The following is a 13,890-nucleotide window of genomic DNA, read 5'->3' as shown; positions in this document are numbered from 1 at the left end:
GCTGCTTGCTGAAGAGAAGAGGACATCATAAGAAGACTAGCTAGGTTAATGGAGGTAGAAATTTCTAAGCCAAATATCCAAGAACAAACAGTTTCATCTTCCCAAGAGACATGATTTGCTTTAAGTTATGACACAAGAAATCTTGGGGAAAATGAAATGCAGTATTTATAAGATGAAACATAATAAGATTATATAATTTAAAGGACCTGTGTCTCAAAAGGCTTTTAAATCAATGTATCCTACAATATGCTGGTTATAATGTGGTTTTAAGAATTCAATCAAGATATCTTCATGAAGAATGAAAAATGCTTGAAAGGGAAAAAAAAATTGTGCGCAGTGTGCTAAGCTTCAGGAATAGCCTTTGAATATGTGTATTTAAGAAGCGTATATTAAGGCCACCAAATGAAGCACACTGTCATATAATAAATGGAAGGATATCCACACCATCACTTTCTTATTTCCCACTGGTTTCTCCCACAGTAAACACAGCCAGAGTTCCTATGAATCATTCACATTTTAGCTCATTTCCTATCTCTTAGTGTGGAGATGTTGTTTCCAAAATGACAGTCTGACTTCGAGCCAAACAGAAATTTCTTATGGTGTATATGACTCATAGGAAAGAATGTCTCATGGGGTATCAGGAAGAGAAAAAAAATAGAAAGTGTAAACACTTGGGTTCAAAGTAACATACAAAGAAATAGAGCAAAATACATGTAATTCTGACAGCTGGACCAAAAAGAGAAGGCAATAAAGATGGAAGCTTCGGTTAACATGGTGCACAGCTGTTCCAGAAATCTGACTCATTGCTTTTAAATGATACACCAACCTAGAAGAACTTTGATTAAAAATGGATGCCTATATTGGGTATTTATTAAATGTACAAAGCTACAAACAGGAATAGGGAGCAGAATTGTGATTTCATTGGGATGGAGAACACCCAGTTAAGGAAGTTCCCTTTACTAATGCAGATCTACACTTTGTCTACCTAGGGGTCCTCAAACTTTTTAAATAGGGGGCCAGTTCACTGTCCCTCAGACTGTTTGGGGGCCAGACTATAGTAAAAACAAAAACTTTGTTTTGTGGGCCTTTAAATAAAGAAACTTCATAGCCCTGGGTGAGGGGGATAATCATCCTCAGCTGCCGCATTTGGCCCGCGGGCCGTAGTTTGAGAACACCTGCCATATGATAAAGTCATGTAGAATACCCAGAAGTTGTAACTTGCTTAACAATACATAGCCACTATTTGTCAAAAGTGGCACCTAAATCAAGTTGTTCCTCTCGCTATTACACCACACTATTTCAATTTAACAAATATATATTATATTCATGAAAATGTGTTAAGTGTTAGGGATATGAAGATTTAAAAAGTGAAGAACAGTCTCAGCTCTCAAACAGCATATATTCTGTGTAAGAATGGGCTCGTGGATAATCTGGGAAGAATTGTTACCCATGAGGCATGGTAAATGTTATTCAGTGAGATAGTGCAGAGATCTGGTGACTCTGGTGTGCAGAAGGTCAACTCATCCAGGGGACTCCAAACTAGGAATTTTCCTAATCCTAGACTTCTAGCACCCTATAGGGAGCCTAGAATTGATCTTGCCTTTCAGGAGGTATTGGGATATTTAGCCTAGCCCCAGGTAACATCATAACATCATGAGGGTTGCAATTAGATCGCTGCTTTGTAGAACTTATCTTTTTTTGTATTTGGCAGGGATGATTCTTATTCCATGACTTCATAACCTTGGAACAACCTGAGAAGTCATACACATCCAGAACCCTTTTGTACCAAGCACAAGATTTCCCACCACCAACCTAGTGGACAGCATTCACTACCCTCTCCTTCTGGAGACTCTCTTTTACAGGTTCTGATGACACTGCTCTTTCCCCATTTTCCTCCCTCTCCCTTTCTCTTTCTCTCTCTCTCTTTTCCTCTCTCCCTCCTTTTCTCTTCTTCCCTCTCTGCCTTCCCCTTTTCCTCCCTCTTTCTTCTCCCTCCCCCCCTCTCTCTCCCTTTCCCTTTTTCTCCCTCTCTTTCTCTTTTCTCTTCTCCTTCCTCCTTCCGTTTTCCTTTTACCTGACTTTTCTTTCTCAAGTCTCTTTCTTGGGTCATTGTTCATCATGTACCCTCTTACTGTGAGTATGTCCCAAGGCTCTCTCCTGGAATCTTTTCTCTCCCTACATTTTCCTGGTGATCTCATGAGTTTACATGGATTTAATTATCATCCCTCTGTTGATGACTACCAGATCTGGATTTTTGGCCTTAATCTTTTACTGGGGCTCCAGACCTACACAATCAATTGCCACTGGGCATTTCAAACTAGACCTCACGTAAGTATCTTCAACTAAACTTTTCCAAAAAAAAAAAAAAAAGAACTCATTTTCTTTCTCTCCAAATGTTCTCCTTTTCTGAACTTCCCTGTTTTCTATCAAGGATCTCACTATTCTTCCAATTTCCATACTGAACTCCTTACTGTCACTTACCTCACGTTTGCATTCAATTGCTAAATCTTGTCATTTCTTCCTTTAAAACACTCCTTACATCCTCCTTCTTCTTGGCAGTCCCATGACCACTGTCTTGGTTTAGGGTCTCATGATCTTTTGCCTAGATTACTGCAATTGCATCCTAATTTATCTCCCTATATCATCTCTCTCTTTCTTCCATCGATTCTTCACATACCTGCCAAACTGATTTTTCTGAAGTGTAAATTTAATCATATATCTCCCCTACTCATTAAATACTGTATTCTCCTTATCATTGCCATGATTAAATATAGTTAGGATTTAAAGTTCTTCACAACCTGGGCTCAAACTACTTTTTAAGTCTTATTTTATACATATTAGTTCCTTTCATGAACACTCCAGTCTAGACAAACCAGACTCCTTGATATTCTTTATATACATGGCCCTAATTCTCCCATTCCTATACTTTTGTACTGACAGAAATGCACTTCCTCCTTACTGCTGTCTTTCATAATATTTTGTTTCCTTCAAGATTTAATTTCAATACTACTTTGCACATCAAGGCTCTATCCACTGTACCTTCTAGCTGCCCCAATTTAATTAAATTTAACTAATTTTTTATGTACTGTAATATGTACATATTATTTTAGTCTTCATATCAAAGTGTAGTTACTCAGAAAATACTTGTTTATTGAGTGATTGAAGCTGAAAGAACTGTGGATTACAGACTGGCTATGTAGAGCAACAATGATATTTTATTTCCTTCTTTTTTTTCTACAGCCTCTGCAAAGTCAATTAATAACTGAATATATGAAAGATCATGACCTCATCAGAGCCACAACAGTGAATGACCCAAAGAGAAATAGAAAGCCTAGATATAGCTATAAATAAGTGCAGGATGTTATCTAAAATCATTTACATGAACAAATTAAAATCAGGCATTAATAAACACTGGAATAAATGAAAAAGGAGATGGAACATTTGGCAAGAACAAGGGACAACAAAGATATGACCTAAGTGCTTACCTGGTATCCATGAAAGACTAAAAAAATTTTTTTAACATTTTTTAAAAAACAGAGAAAAGCCACTATCACATTGGGTGAATCCCACCTTAGTGATTGGGTGTGATAGATTACAATTAAGACTGGTAGGATACTTTTTAAAAGATCATGGAAACACTGACATATCCCCAAGAAACCATTCTAAGATATCTTTTCTAAAAGATACCAACACTATAACCCATATAAACAAAGTTCTTAGGGTCCTCAAGTTTTTTTTTTCTTTTGCTGAGGCAATTGGCGTTAAGTGGCTTGCCCAGGATTGCACAGTTAGGAGCCCAGTAATTTTTAAGAACATAAATAAGACCTAAAAATTATCTAATCCAACTATCATAATTTGAATAAGTGAGAAAAATGTTGAAGATCACACAATTACTTGTTGTCAGAACTTAGCCTCAACTTCAATCTTTTGATCTCCTAATCATTGTCCTTATTTAGTTGCTTGGTCACCACATACTATTCTGTTCTGCTAGTATAGATTAAATAAGGATAACAGTCTAATTAAAATACATTTTCAACACAAGGTAAAGACTAATATAGTATTTCTTTTCAGGTATATCTCTACCCTTTAATGCTTATTTTTGAATATAAATTTGTAGAACATAAATTTGTAGAACCATATGGTCCTCTTATAACAGCTATATTGATACTTCCAAGTAATTTATTTGCTAAAATACATCCCCAAATCTTGTGTTCCATAATGAAATTGCATTCTCTTTTTACTCTAGGTTTTAGTTTCTTCATCTCATGGGAAATCATATCATTGAAGGGACTTACTGTTGTTGTTTTCCATTATAACTAACATTTAAATGTTGTTACCTGCCAAAAAATGCCAGGACGGTCTCATAGATTGGAATTGCCTGAAGTTTGAGGTTTAGTTGGAGATAAACCCAGTATAGTGTTGTTTTTAGAAGCTCAAACTCATTGAAAGTGAACAGCCTGAGAGAGAGAGAGAGAGATTATTTAGAAAAATAGATACTTAATAATCTCATCCATACTTATAACTATGTTGAATGTTAAAAACTATTCTAGGGGAGAGCATCACTTACTCATAAGATTTCTTTTTTTTTTAATTATTATAGCTTTTTATTTACAAGATATATGCATGGATAATTTTTCAGCATTGACCCTTGCAAAACCTTCTGTACCAATTTTTCCTACTCATAGGATTTCAAACAAGAAAAGGCCTTTAGAAATCATTGTATATCTTTAACTTCTTCATTATCATCTCCCATTATCCCTCTCCCCACATATCCTTCCATTTTATAGATAAGGAAAGAGAGATCCAGGTGGCTACATTCAATAGAATGTAAATTCTTTGAAGACAATGTCTGCTTTCTTTCTTTTTTTGTCTTTGGATCATAGTACCTAACTCAATACCTGGAACTTAATAAAATTCTTGTTGAATTAAATTGAATTGAGTGATTTGTCCAAAGTCATACAGATAATACTAAGAGACATCTATTATCATACATTTCAGAAAATGCAGCCTAGATAGAGTAAAACCAAAGGAGGTTGGCTAGAGATGGGAAAGAAAACTTGATGGTGGAGAAATCCTCATTTGAACGGCTAACATAATAAAATTATTATATTATTTTACTATATTATTACAGAATATTTAATATGTAATATATATTTACATCATAATGTTATACAACTATAATTATTATGTATATTATTTTATTATTATAATGCTGAAATAGAAGATTAAATTTTAGCACTATTTAAGAAATATGGAATTTGCGTCAGTGTTTCAATAAAAATGTAAGAATTGCCACATTGGTAAGATCCATGGCCCATCTAGCGTATTATTTGCTCTAACATGTATGTTTTATGTGATAATGGTATATGAGAGAAGGTGGCTGCTCTCCATGACCACAAACTCAAAAAGCAAGGAATGTTTCGGACTTCCCCCACCCCAAATTCAAACTTTCTTAATCTACTGTGACACTATAATCCATGGATTTAACTTAATTGTTCTTGGACTGATTCACATTCTGTCATATTGGCTGATCATCAGCTCCTTCATTTCTGTTTTGTCCTACACATGCCCATATATGCACTGCTTTGTTAATACATCTTTCATCTGCCACTTTTGGTGGCAATGGTGGATGGAAAGCCTGTGGAAAAAAATAAACGTTTTTAGAAAGACCAGTGGAAATAAATATCACCACCATCTTATGCTATTTTTGGCAAGAGCAGAAGTGGCTTTTGCTGGGTATCTGGTTTTTATGTCATCTGCTTGTACATCTGGATTTGACCCTGGTAAGGAAAAAAAGCCATGTAATAATTTTAAGGCAGAAAGGGAAAATTCCTGCAGAGCTCAGTGCTGTGTTGTCCCATGGCAAAGGAATTTTTAAGATTTAAAGCACCAAGAAACTGTCAAATGATCTGTTCCATTTTGTGGTCTAAATTAAATTGCCCAAGTTTGAGTTATGTAAGTCTATAAGTTAAGTTTTGACATGTTTCTCACTAAACAAACACATAAGTTAAGATGCTGTTTCATTTTGTATTGTGGACAATAATTAATTAAGCAAGACTTTCTATTTTGGCTGGTCTAAGGGGAGCCAGTGGGCTTATACCCGTATCTGAGTTTGTCAGTGTTTCCACAGAGAAATGATGGCCTGTTAAGACAACACTTTTATTGTAATTTAAGAGAGGATTTATTGATGAAGAGATCTGACTGAGATCACTGAATGACAGGATCACTCATCAAGGTTCAGAAGGAACTTCATCATAAACCATCTAGTCCAAGGTCCTGTTTTTATCAGTGAGGAAGCTAACTGGCTTGCTTGCCCAAGGCTACTCAAGTATTAAGTGTTAAAAGTAGATCTGAACTGGGGTCCTCTGACTCTTTCTATGGTACCAGAGGCACAGTGCCTTATCCTTGAAGAAAAAAAAATCTCTAACAGTTAATTTATCCCATCAGCACTCATTCAGTATAAAGGATGAGATCCAGGGGCTGAAAGAAAATTCTCCCCATCCTTTCTCAATCCCCATTTTATATACAATCCAATGCTTAAATAGAAGCCTAAGAGCTTCGATGAATCAGCATAGGAGTTCAAAGATGGGGTATTTTAATATGTCTTAATGACTTTCTCTTCTAGGTCAGGATTGGTAGTTTAAGATTGTGAGTTGGGAAAAACGGTCTGCTTACATAATTTGCAGGTAATATGCCAGACAGTATGTGTACATTTACACCTACATAACTATATCTACAAATAGACATATATATATGTGTGTTTCTGTATGTGTATGTGCATCACATAAATATAAAACAATGATCTATGTGTGTTTCTTAACTATGCATGTTCTTTCAGCTTTGTAATGGTCTAACCATGGGTACTGCTCATAATAAAAGCAAATGTTAACATATTTTAGGAATAAAATATATAGAATGACTTCCTGGCTTGTCCAATTGTCTTTGAAGTAGCATAACTATAGGTGTTAGTCACAAAAATAACATGTTAACATGTTTTAGGAACATTATAAGACAGTGAAACCTGGTAAAATTCTAAACTGTATCATTAAAGGGATTGCTGGGGAATATCGAGAAAGGAAAGCAGTGAACAAAAAGAATCTAAAATTTCATTTTAAAATTATTTTAAAATATAATTCACATTAATATTTATAAGAATAAATATAAAATTTTATACTTTATTTGAAAATCAACGTCACCAATATAACATGGGAATGTGTCTAAGTAAGAGTTTATTTGAAAAAAGAATTATCTGGATTAAGTATCAATATTCTGCAAAGTCAATATGAGTCAACAGGGATTGATGGTAACTGAAGAGTATATATGACCTGGGGTGGTAGATGAGGGAGGAGATAACTTTGTGGCTGTAGTCAGCTCTAGTCAGTGTGCATTTATGCTCAGGTACCTTCTAGATTCCCTCAGTTGTTAGTACTTTTACCTACTTCCGTTTCTTAGTACTTAGTATTTCTACACAAAGAATACTTTCCTTGTGACTCGGGATCTCCAGCATCCAATAAATTTTGCATACAATAGATGCTTAATAAATATTTATTGAACTGAACTAAATTTCCAATACCATAAGAGTTTAGTAAGTGCCTACTATGTTGTTATTGTTGTTGTTGAGTTATTTTTCAGTCATATCTGACTTTTCCTGACCCCATTTGGATCTTTTGGCAAAGACACTGGACTGGTTTGCTATTTCCTTCTTTAATTCTTCTTACAAATGAGAACTGAGGCAAACAGGGGTAAGTGACTTGTCCAGAGTCACACTGCTAATAAGTGTCAAGGGTCAGATTTGAAATCAGGAAGATGAGTCTTCCTGATTGCAAGTCCAGCAGTCCATTCATTTCACCATTTAGCTTCTCCATAAGTACCTATTATAGCATTTTACAAATTTGATCATATAGGTATAATTATTATTCCCATTTTAAAGATGAGGAAACTGAGGCAGTAGATAAGTTGCTTGCCTGGGGTCACAAAGTAAATATCTGACATAGTGTAAAATCAAATATATAAAATTCTAACTTTTTTTCAGGGTGGGAGAAAGATGGAATAAAAAGATCTGCACAGAGAGTAATCAGTAAATTATTATATACATTTTAAATATTAAAAATCATGTTTTCAAATATAGATAGATGATATTTTATTGCTGATGCTTAAAGTTAGGTTTATATGAATTTTAAACAATACCAAGAAAGAATTTAAATGTAGTTTTATTGTCTTATGGACACTAATAGTTAAATTTAATGAATTTAAATTATGATGGAATCTATTTAAATCTGCCGCCTTAAAAAGAAGGAAGAAGAGAGAATGTTTGTATAATAAAGCAGATGTGGTTTTACACTTAATTGGAGTCAACAGAAACTTGGGCTTGAATCCCACCTTGAACATTTACTAGCTGTGTCATTACTTAGTCTCTCTCCAGCTCAGTTTATTCATCTGGAAAGTGGAGATGATAATATCTGTAGAGTTGCTGGGAGGATAAAAGGAAGTAACACTTATAAAGTGCTTCACAATCTTAAAGAGCCAAGTAAGTGTTGACTATTTAACAAAAGAGAAAACAGGGCTCCAGTTTAGGGATCAGCTACAGAAGTTAGCCAGCGTTTGGTTTTTAGCTCTATAGTCTAATACCAATCTACAATAATGTATCTTTCTAGCTGCTAAATAACAAAAGGGTTCAGAAATCATTAAATTTCTTAAAGGAGCCTTTTAAGATTAGGTATTTTGGTGGGTCTAGAGGCATCTACTTATGAGCCTTACAATCTGGGAGGCAGAGGCAATTAGATCTCTTAAATTTAAGGGTTTTGAGCTACAGCACTACACTCTGGTGAGTTCCCAGGAGGAGGGACTATCAATTCACTAGAAATGAACTATTCCAACTTGGAAAAGGAACAAATCAAAGTTGGACAACTAGCAGTAATATCTAAGTGATCTCTGTACTTCTGGCAGCCAAGGCAAGATAGTAAGACTCCAATCTTAACAATAACAACAATGATAATAATAACATCTTTAAAGGAGCTTAGTAAATTAAGCTTCAAGTCATAGAATACATGGAGGTCTTCACCATCAAGGAGGATATTTGTTTCCATAATTAGTACTTCTAGTATAGAGACTACTTATTGAAACACTGAATTTTTTTAGAAGGTGGTATTATTCTGAGATGGTGTCCATAGTCTTTCATGGAGAATGAGGACTGGGTTTAGAGACACCTGGAGAGATTTTCTCTGGTTTTGTAATTCCATGACAACTATGAGTTCCAATGAAAAACATCTAAGAAGGAACTGGGAGATTATACAGTAGAGTAACCTGGAGGTGACCTCTCAGAAGAAAATTAATTTTGAACCGAATGCCCAAGTAAACATGGGGAAAAACCACTGGAGAAGAAGTTCCAAAAAACCATACAGATTTTGTTTCAAGCTGTTTACAGAAAGGAGAACAAAAATCCCAAAAGGAACAGAAACCTATGTAATGTGGAGTGGGGGATTAGGGGAGGGAGAAGGAAGCCAAGTGGCCCCCTCCATGAGCTGAACAGGGTATTTGTTGACTAGCATCTAAAGGAAAAATAGAAGGACAGCTACCCAAGATAGCCCTCATTCCAAATATTAGTCATCAAAGGCTCAAGGAGCCCCCAAAGTATTTTGAGGACATTTTGTTGAATAGGATAATCTGGCTCTCAGATGGAATAATATTGATATGTTATGTACAGAAAATCAGAGTGTTTGATCCAGCAGGAGGAGGGGGAGCAAGTGTACTAGCACATAAACACCCAACTGTCTCAACGTGACCTAATTTAGAATTAGAGGTGGTGATTTCCAGTAAGGTATAGTGGAAAGAATGGTGACCCTTGATAATGGATGATAGTAGTCCTATGGTACTTTAAAATTTGCAAAATGCTTTATATTTATTGTCTCATTTGATCCTGTGAGGTAGGTGTAATTATTAGTTTCACTTTATAGATAAGGAAGTAGATAGAGGTTAAGTGACTCACCTAGTTAGTGAGTGTCTTAGGCAGGATTTTAATTCTGTTATCAAAGATAATCATCTCTCCACTGTACCACTGACTATTTGTGGTTAGGTGAATGAATGAAAAAATTCATCCTGGCATCTTCACACAAAACCCCTTTTATCTCAAAGATTTTCCTTCATAGAACAGACCCATCTTTCTAGAATTTTTTTTTTACCCATTTTGCATCTGTACCAATCCACCAAGTTAAGTCAAAGCGTTTATTAAGAGTTTACTCTGTCAGACACTGTGCTAAATACTGGAATACAAAGAAAAGGAAAACACAGAACCGGCCCTTTGAGGGTCTAATGGGGGTAGGTAACTTCTAAACAAATAGGTGCACGCAAGATCCGGATACAGGAGATGCAAAGTAACTTCAGAGTGGAAGAGAAATTCTAGCTGATCGACTGAAGGGAAAAGGTCTTCTGCAAAAAGTGAAATTGAAGAAGGCCAGGAAAACTAAAAGCTGGAAAATCAATGTTTTTAACAAAGTGAGCCAGCCAATCGAACATCCTGCTAAGAGCTGCTTAGGAACCTTTGTCCCCTGCCCTTTCTGATAACTGTTCACATTTCAGTATTTCATAAATTAGGTCTTTGGAGATCATTGGGATGACAGCATGAGGATTTGGGTTGGTTATACGCTTTGGTCATCTGACTTTGTCCTCCCACGGGCCTTGGCCACTCCAACCCTAACTCATGCAGGGATAGGTGCTATTTACGTGAACACTAAAGTTAGTTTGTAGTAATTTTGGTACTCCCTGTGCAGACAGAGCTTTGGACTGGACAAAAGGAGAAAGGAGCCAGTTTATACAAGACAGTCACATCTACCCTAGTTTTGGAGACGAGACACTAGACATTTCAGTTTCTTGGCTTCTTTTCCCACCCTGCTGTAATTTTAAAATTAATTCCTCATCCTACCTCCAGTTTTCTGGGTTATGGTCAAACGCTTCTCCTCTTCTCCCCCACCCCACCCCACCCCACCTCACCCTTGATCAAATACTACCAGGGTACAACAGCACACTCTTTCCAAGGGGGTGGGAATGTTTTGAAAGTGTAAGGGAAGACATGTTTATCTTTAATCCAACCGTTCAAAACATTTTCTTCTCTGTGCCCAGACACAGTGAGGATGATGTATTGAGCAAAGTCTTCAGCTGGCATCAGGTTTTGGGGTTTGAGTTAGTAAGACCTTATTTGATAACAAAGCATCCTATAGCAGAGAGGAAAAGAAGTATGCTCTTCCAAGCTCATTCTCCATTACAGATGGGAATGACAGCCCACTGTCTATCCCTGAGAATACTTCATTCTGGAGTTGGAATTTATTAATGATATGACTCTTCAGGGCTGTTTTGCTGGTGATTTTAAAAAGTTAAATTATTTTCAGTGAAGGGGTATGAGGAAAACACTTATTTCTAATTTCATACTTGAATTCTAGTAGGATCCCTAAAGGAACCAATATTCACTTTCAAAATTCACTCCTCCCCATTCAATAAATAACATTCTTGGGAATTTGGAGTGTTTGATCTAGGAGGAGGAGGAGGAAGAGGAGGAACATATATCCCCAATTATCTCTATAGAATCTAATGTGGAATCAGGGGGTAGAGATTTCTAGCAAGATACAGTGGAAAGAATGAGGATCCTCTGGGATAGATCATAAAAAGATGCCTCCCACATCCATCCCTGAGAGGAACTCCACAAAGGTGCCCTATCTTACTATCTGCATAACTCTGAGCTAATAATTTAATCTCTCTCTGTTCCTCAGTTCCTTCATCTGTAAAATGAATGTGTTTTATTAGATAACCTATAGTCTCATCCAACTTTGGATCTATGACCATGACTAAGACTATGGTCTGTTCCATCTTCCCTCTCCCCTTATCTACAAAAAGGAGAAATACAGTCTGGGGCCTAAATAGGAGAAAAGAATTTATTTTCTTTTAGGGAAATGAAAGCAAGACCATAAGAGGTCTCCATATACCATTCTACATCATCCCCTAACCTAGAAAAATCTAAGTTTTTAGGGAATAAGAGTGAGGATGCTAAATATTAGCAACTTCTTAAAACAAACAAAATCCCCTCCTCCCTCTTCCTTTCACCATCCAATATCCAGTTCTGATATATTTCTATCGCCCTCCCAAGCCTTCAATCCTCAGTCAAAGGAGATACCCACTGAGGAACCACCCACTGACCTTTGGGACTTCAGCACTTTCTGGAGTAGCTCTTGTGGTATTGTCCGGAGATGAATCTGCTTCCCGATCAGGGGAACTAAGTTCATTTCTAGCCACTTCTCACAGGCTGTGACCAGTAATTCTTCATTGTACTGATTGAGATGGAAAAAAATGCATTTGCCAAGGCACTTAATGAGCTCCGGGCACCACCTGGTGGTGAGAACTAGCATTTACTAAGTCATTAAAAAAATGGGTGTTTTGTGAAACTGGTATGGAGCACCAAGAACACAGATGATTTTATATATATATATATATTTCAATTAATAAGCACTCTATTTTTTTCTCCCTCTCACTTCCTCCACAAGAAACGGCAAGAAAACCAAGTCCCTATAACAAATTCTTATTGTCAAGCAAATATGGACATTACAAAAGAAGATAAAACAGAATGACAAAGAAATTAAATATTTGTGGTGGTTCTTTTGTAAGTTCTGTACAAGACAGGAATCACAGGAGAAAGATAGAAAGGTCTGTCGTTCTTTCAATAAGGTTTCAATGGAACTTTAGAGATCATCTAGACAAAATCCCTTGCTTTATAATTGAGATGCAGAAGATCACACAGCAAGCAGGCAGCAAAGTCTGAATTCAAATTCATGTTCTTTGATCCCTAATTCCAGCAATATTTTCACTGCACCCAAGGGAAATTAGACCCTCTATTTTGGGTACCCAATTCTCTAATTCAAGAAAGTTTTTAAAACAATTTTGTGCTTCACTATTCATCTCCAAATTGGGATTAACTCTAATTCCTGACACCTATTTCTCTCATAACACTAGATGCTGAGGATCCACAAGGTCCTAGATGCAAGATTTAAAGTAACGAGCATTGTTAGAGGTATTTAGTTGAGGATTTTCACAATTAGGAGAAAAGCCAATCCTTTTGAGAAAGGATGCATGATGGAATATGTTGGTAATTGCTTAATAATGGGTTCTCTGAAAACTGTATATATGACACACTTTTAAGGTTAATCTACATTTTTTTTTACATTTTATCCTTTATTTTTTAAAAGTCTAGACAATCAGCAAAACAATATATTAAGTCCTGATCTGTAATATTTACTTATTTCAGAGTTATAAATGTATGTGATTTGAAAGGTCCTTCAAAACCATTCCCCCTATTTGCTTCATTGGCTAATTTGACATTCTCATCAATCAGAATCGCTCCCATATTGGTTAAGACAGCATGTATCCTACAGCAGTGATAGAATAACACCTGACAGCTACATTGCATCTTTTGTTTCAAGTCTTTTACAAAATCATTTTACTTGAACCTCAAGATAGCAAGTAAGTGTTTCATAAATGTTTTATATGTTTTATAAATGAGGAAAACAAAGGACATGGAAGTAAAATATCTTAATGAACTAGTAAATGGCAGTGCTCAGATTCAAAACCAGTTCTGTTTGCTGACTAAGTCTATTGTTCTTTCCATTAGCATCCATTTCCATTAGTAGTATGCTAGTAAATGTTTAACAATTGACTCTCCAAAAACCAATCTACACACAATGAAAAATTTACAATCACCTTTCATGTGCTGGTTATGAGCAGGTCAGGACACTCCAGAATCTATCAGATTAACTAGCCTTTTTAGAGCAGGGCTCTAAAGGTGTGGGGCAGAAGACAAATAAATTTTTGAAGAAAGAATGGGTTGGAAATATGGAAATTTGGATTTGGGAG

General features: G+C 36.0%; 1 protein-coding gene across 3 annotated transcripts in view; it reads right to left on the bottom strand.

The window, feature by feature from the left end:
• The window catches only part of BTBD16 (BTB domain containing 16), a 95,819-nt gene that overhangs the window by 47,671 nt on the left and 34,258 nt on the right, over nt 1-13,890 (bottom strand). For all 3 annotated transcript variants that reach the window (XM_031955987.1, XM_012540751.2, XM_003755300.3), the window contains exons 9-10: nt 12,184-12,314; nt 4,338-4,457 (exon numbers count right to left, since the gene is read on the bottom strand). In XM_031955987.1, coding sequence (XP_031811847.1) covers nt 4,338-4,457; nt 12,184-12,314 — 251 coding nt within the window. The remainder of the gene's footprint in view (nt 1-4,337; nt 4,458-12,183; nt 12,315-13,890) is intronic.

The sequence above is a fragment of the Sarcophilus harrisii genome, chromosome 2 (genome assembly GCF_902635505.1).
Source record: "Sarcophilus harrisii chromosome 2, mSarHar1.11, whole genome shotgun sequence".
Lineage (NCBI taxonomy): Eukaryota > Metazoa > Chordata > Mammalia > Dasyuromorphia > Dasyuridae > Sarcophilus > Sarcophilus harrisii.
Note: the sequence above shows the minus strand (reverse complement) of the source record. Positions and strands in the feature narration are given on the sequence as shown.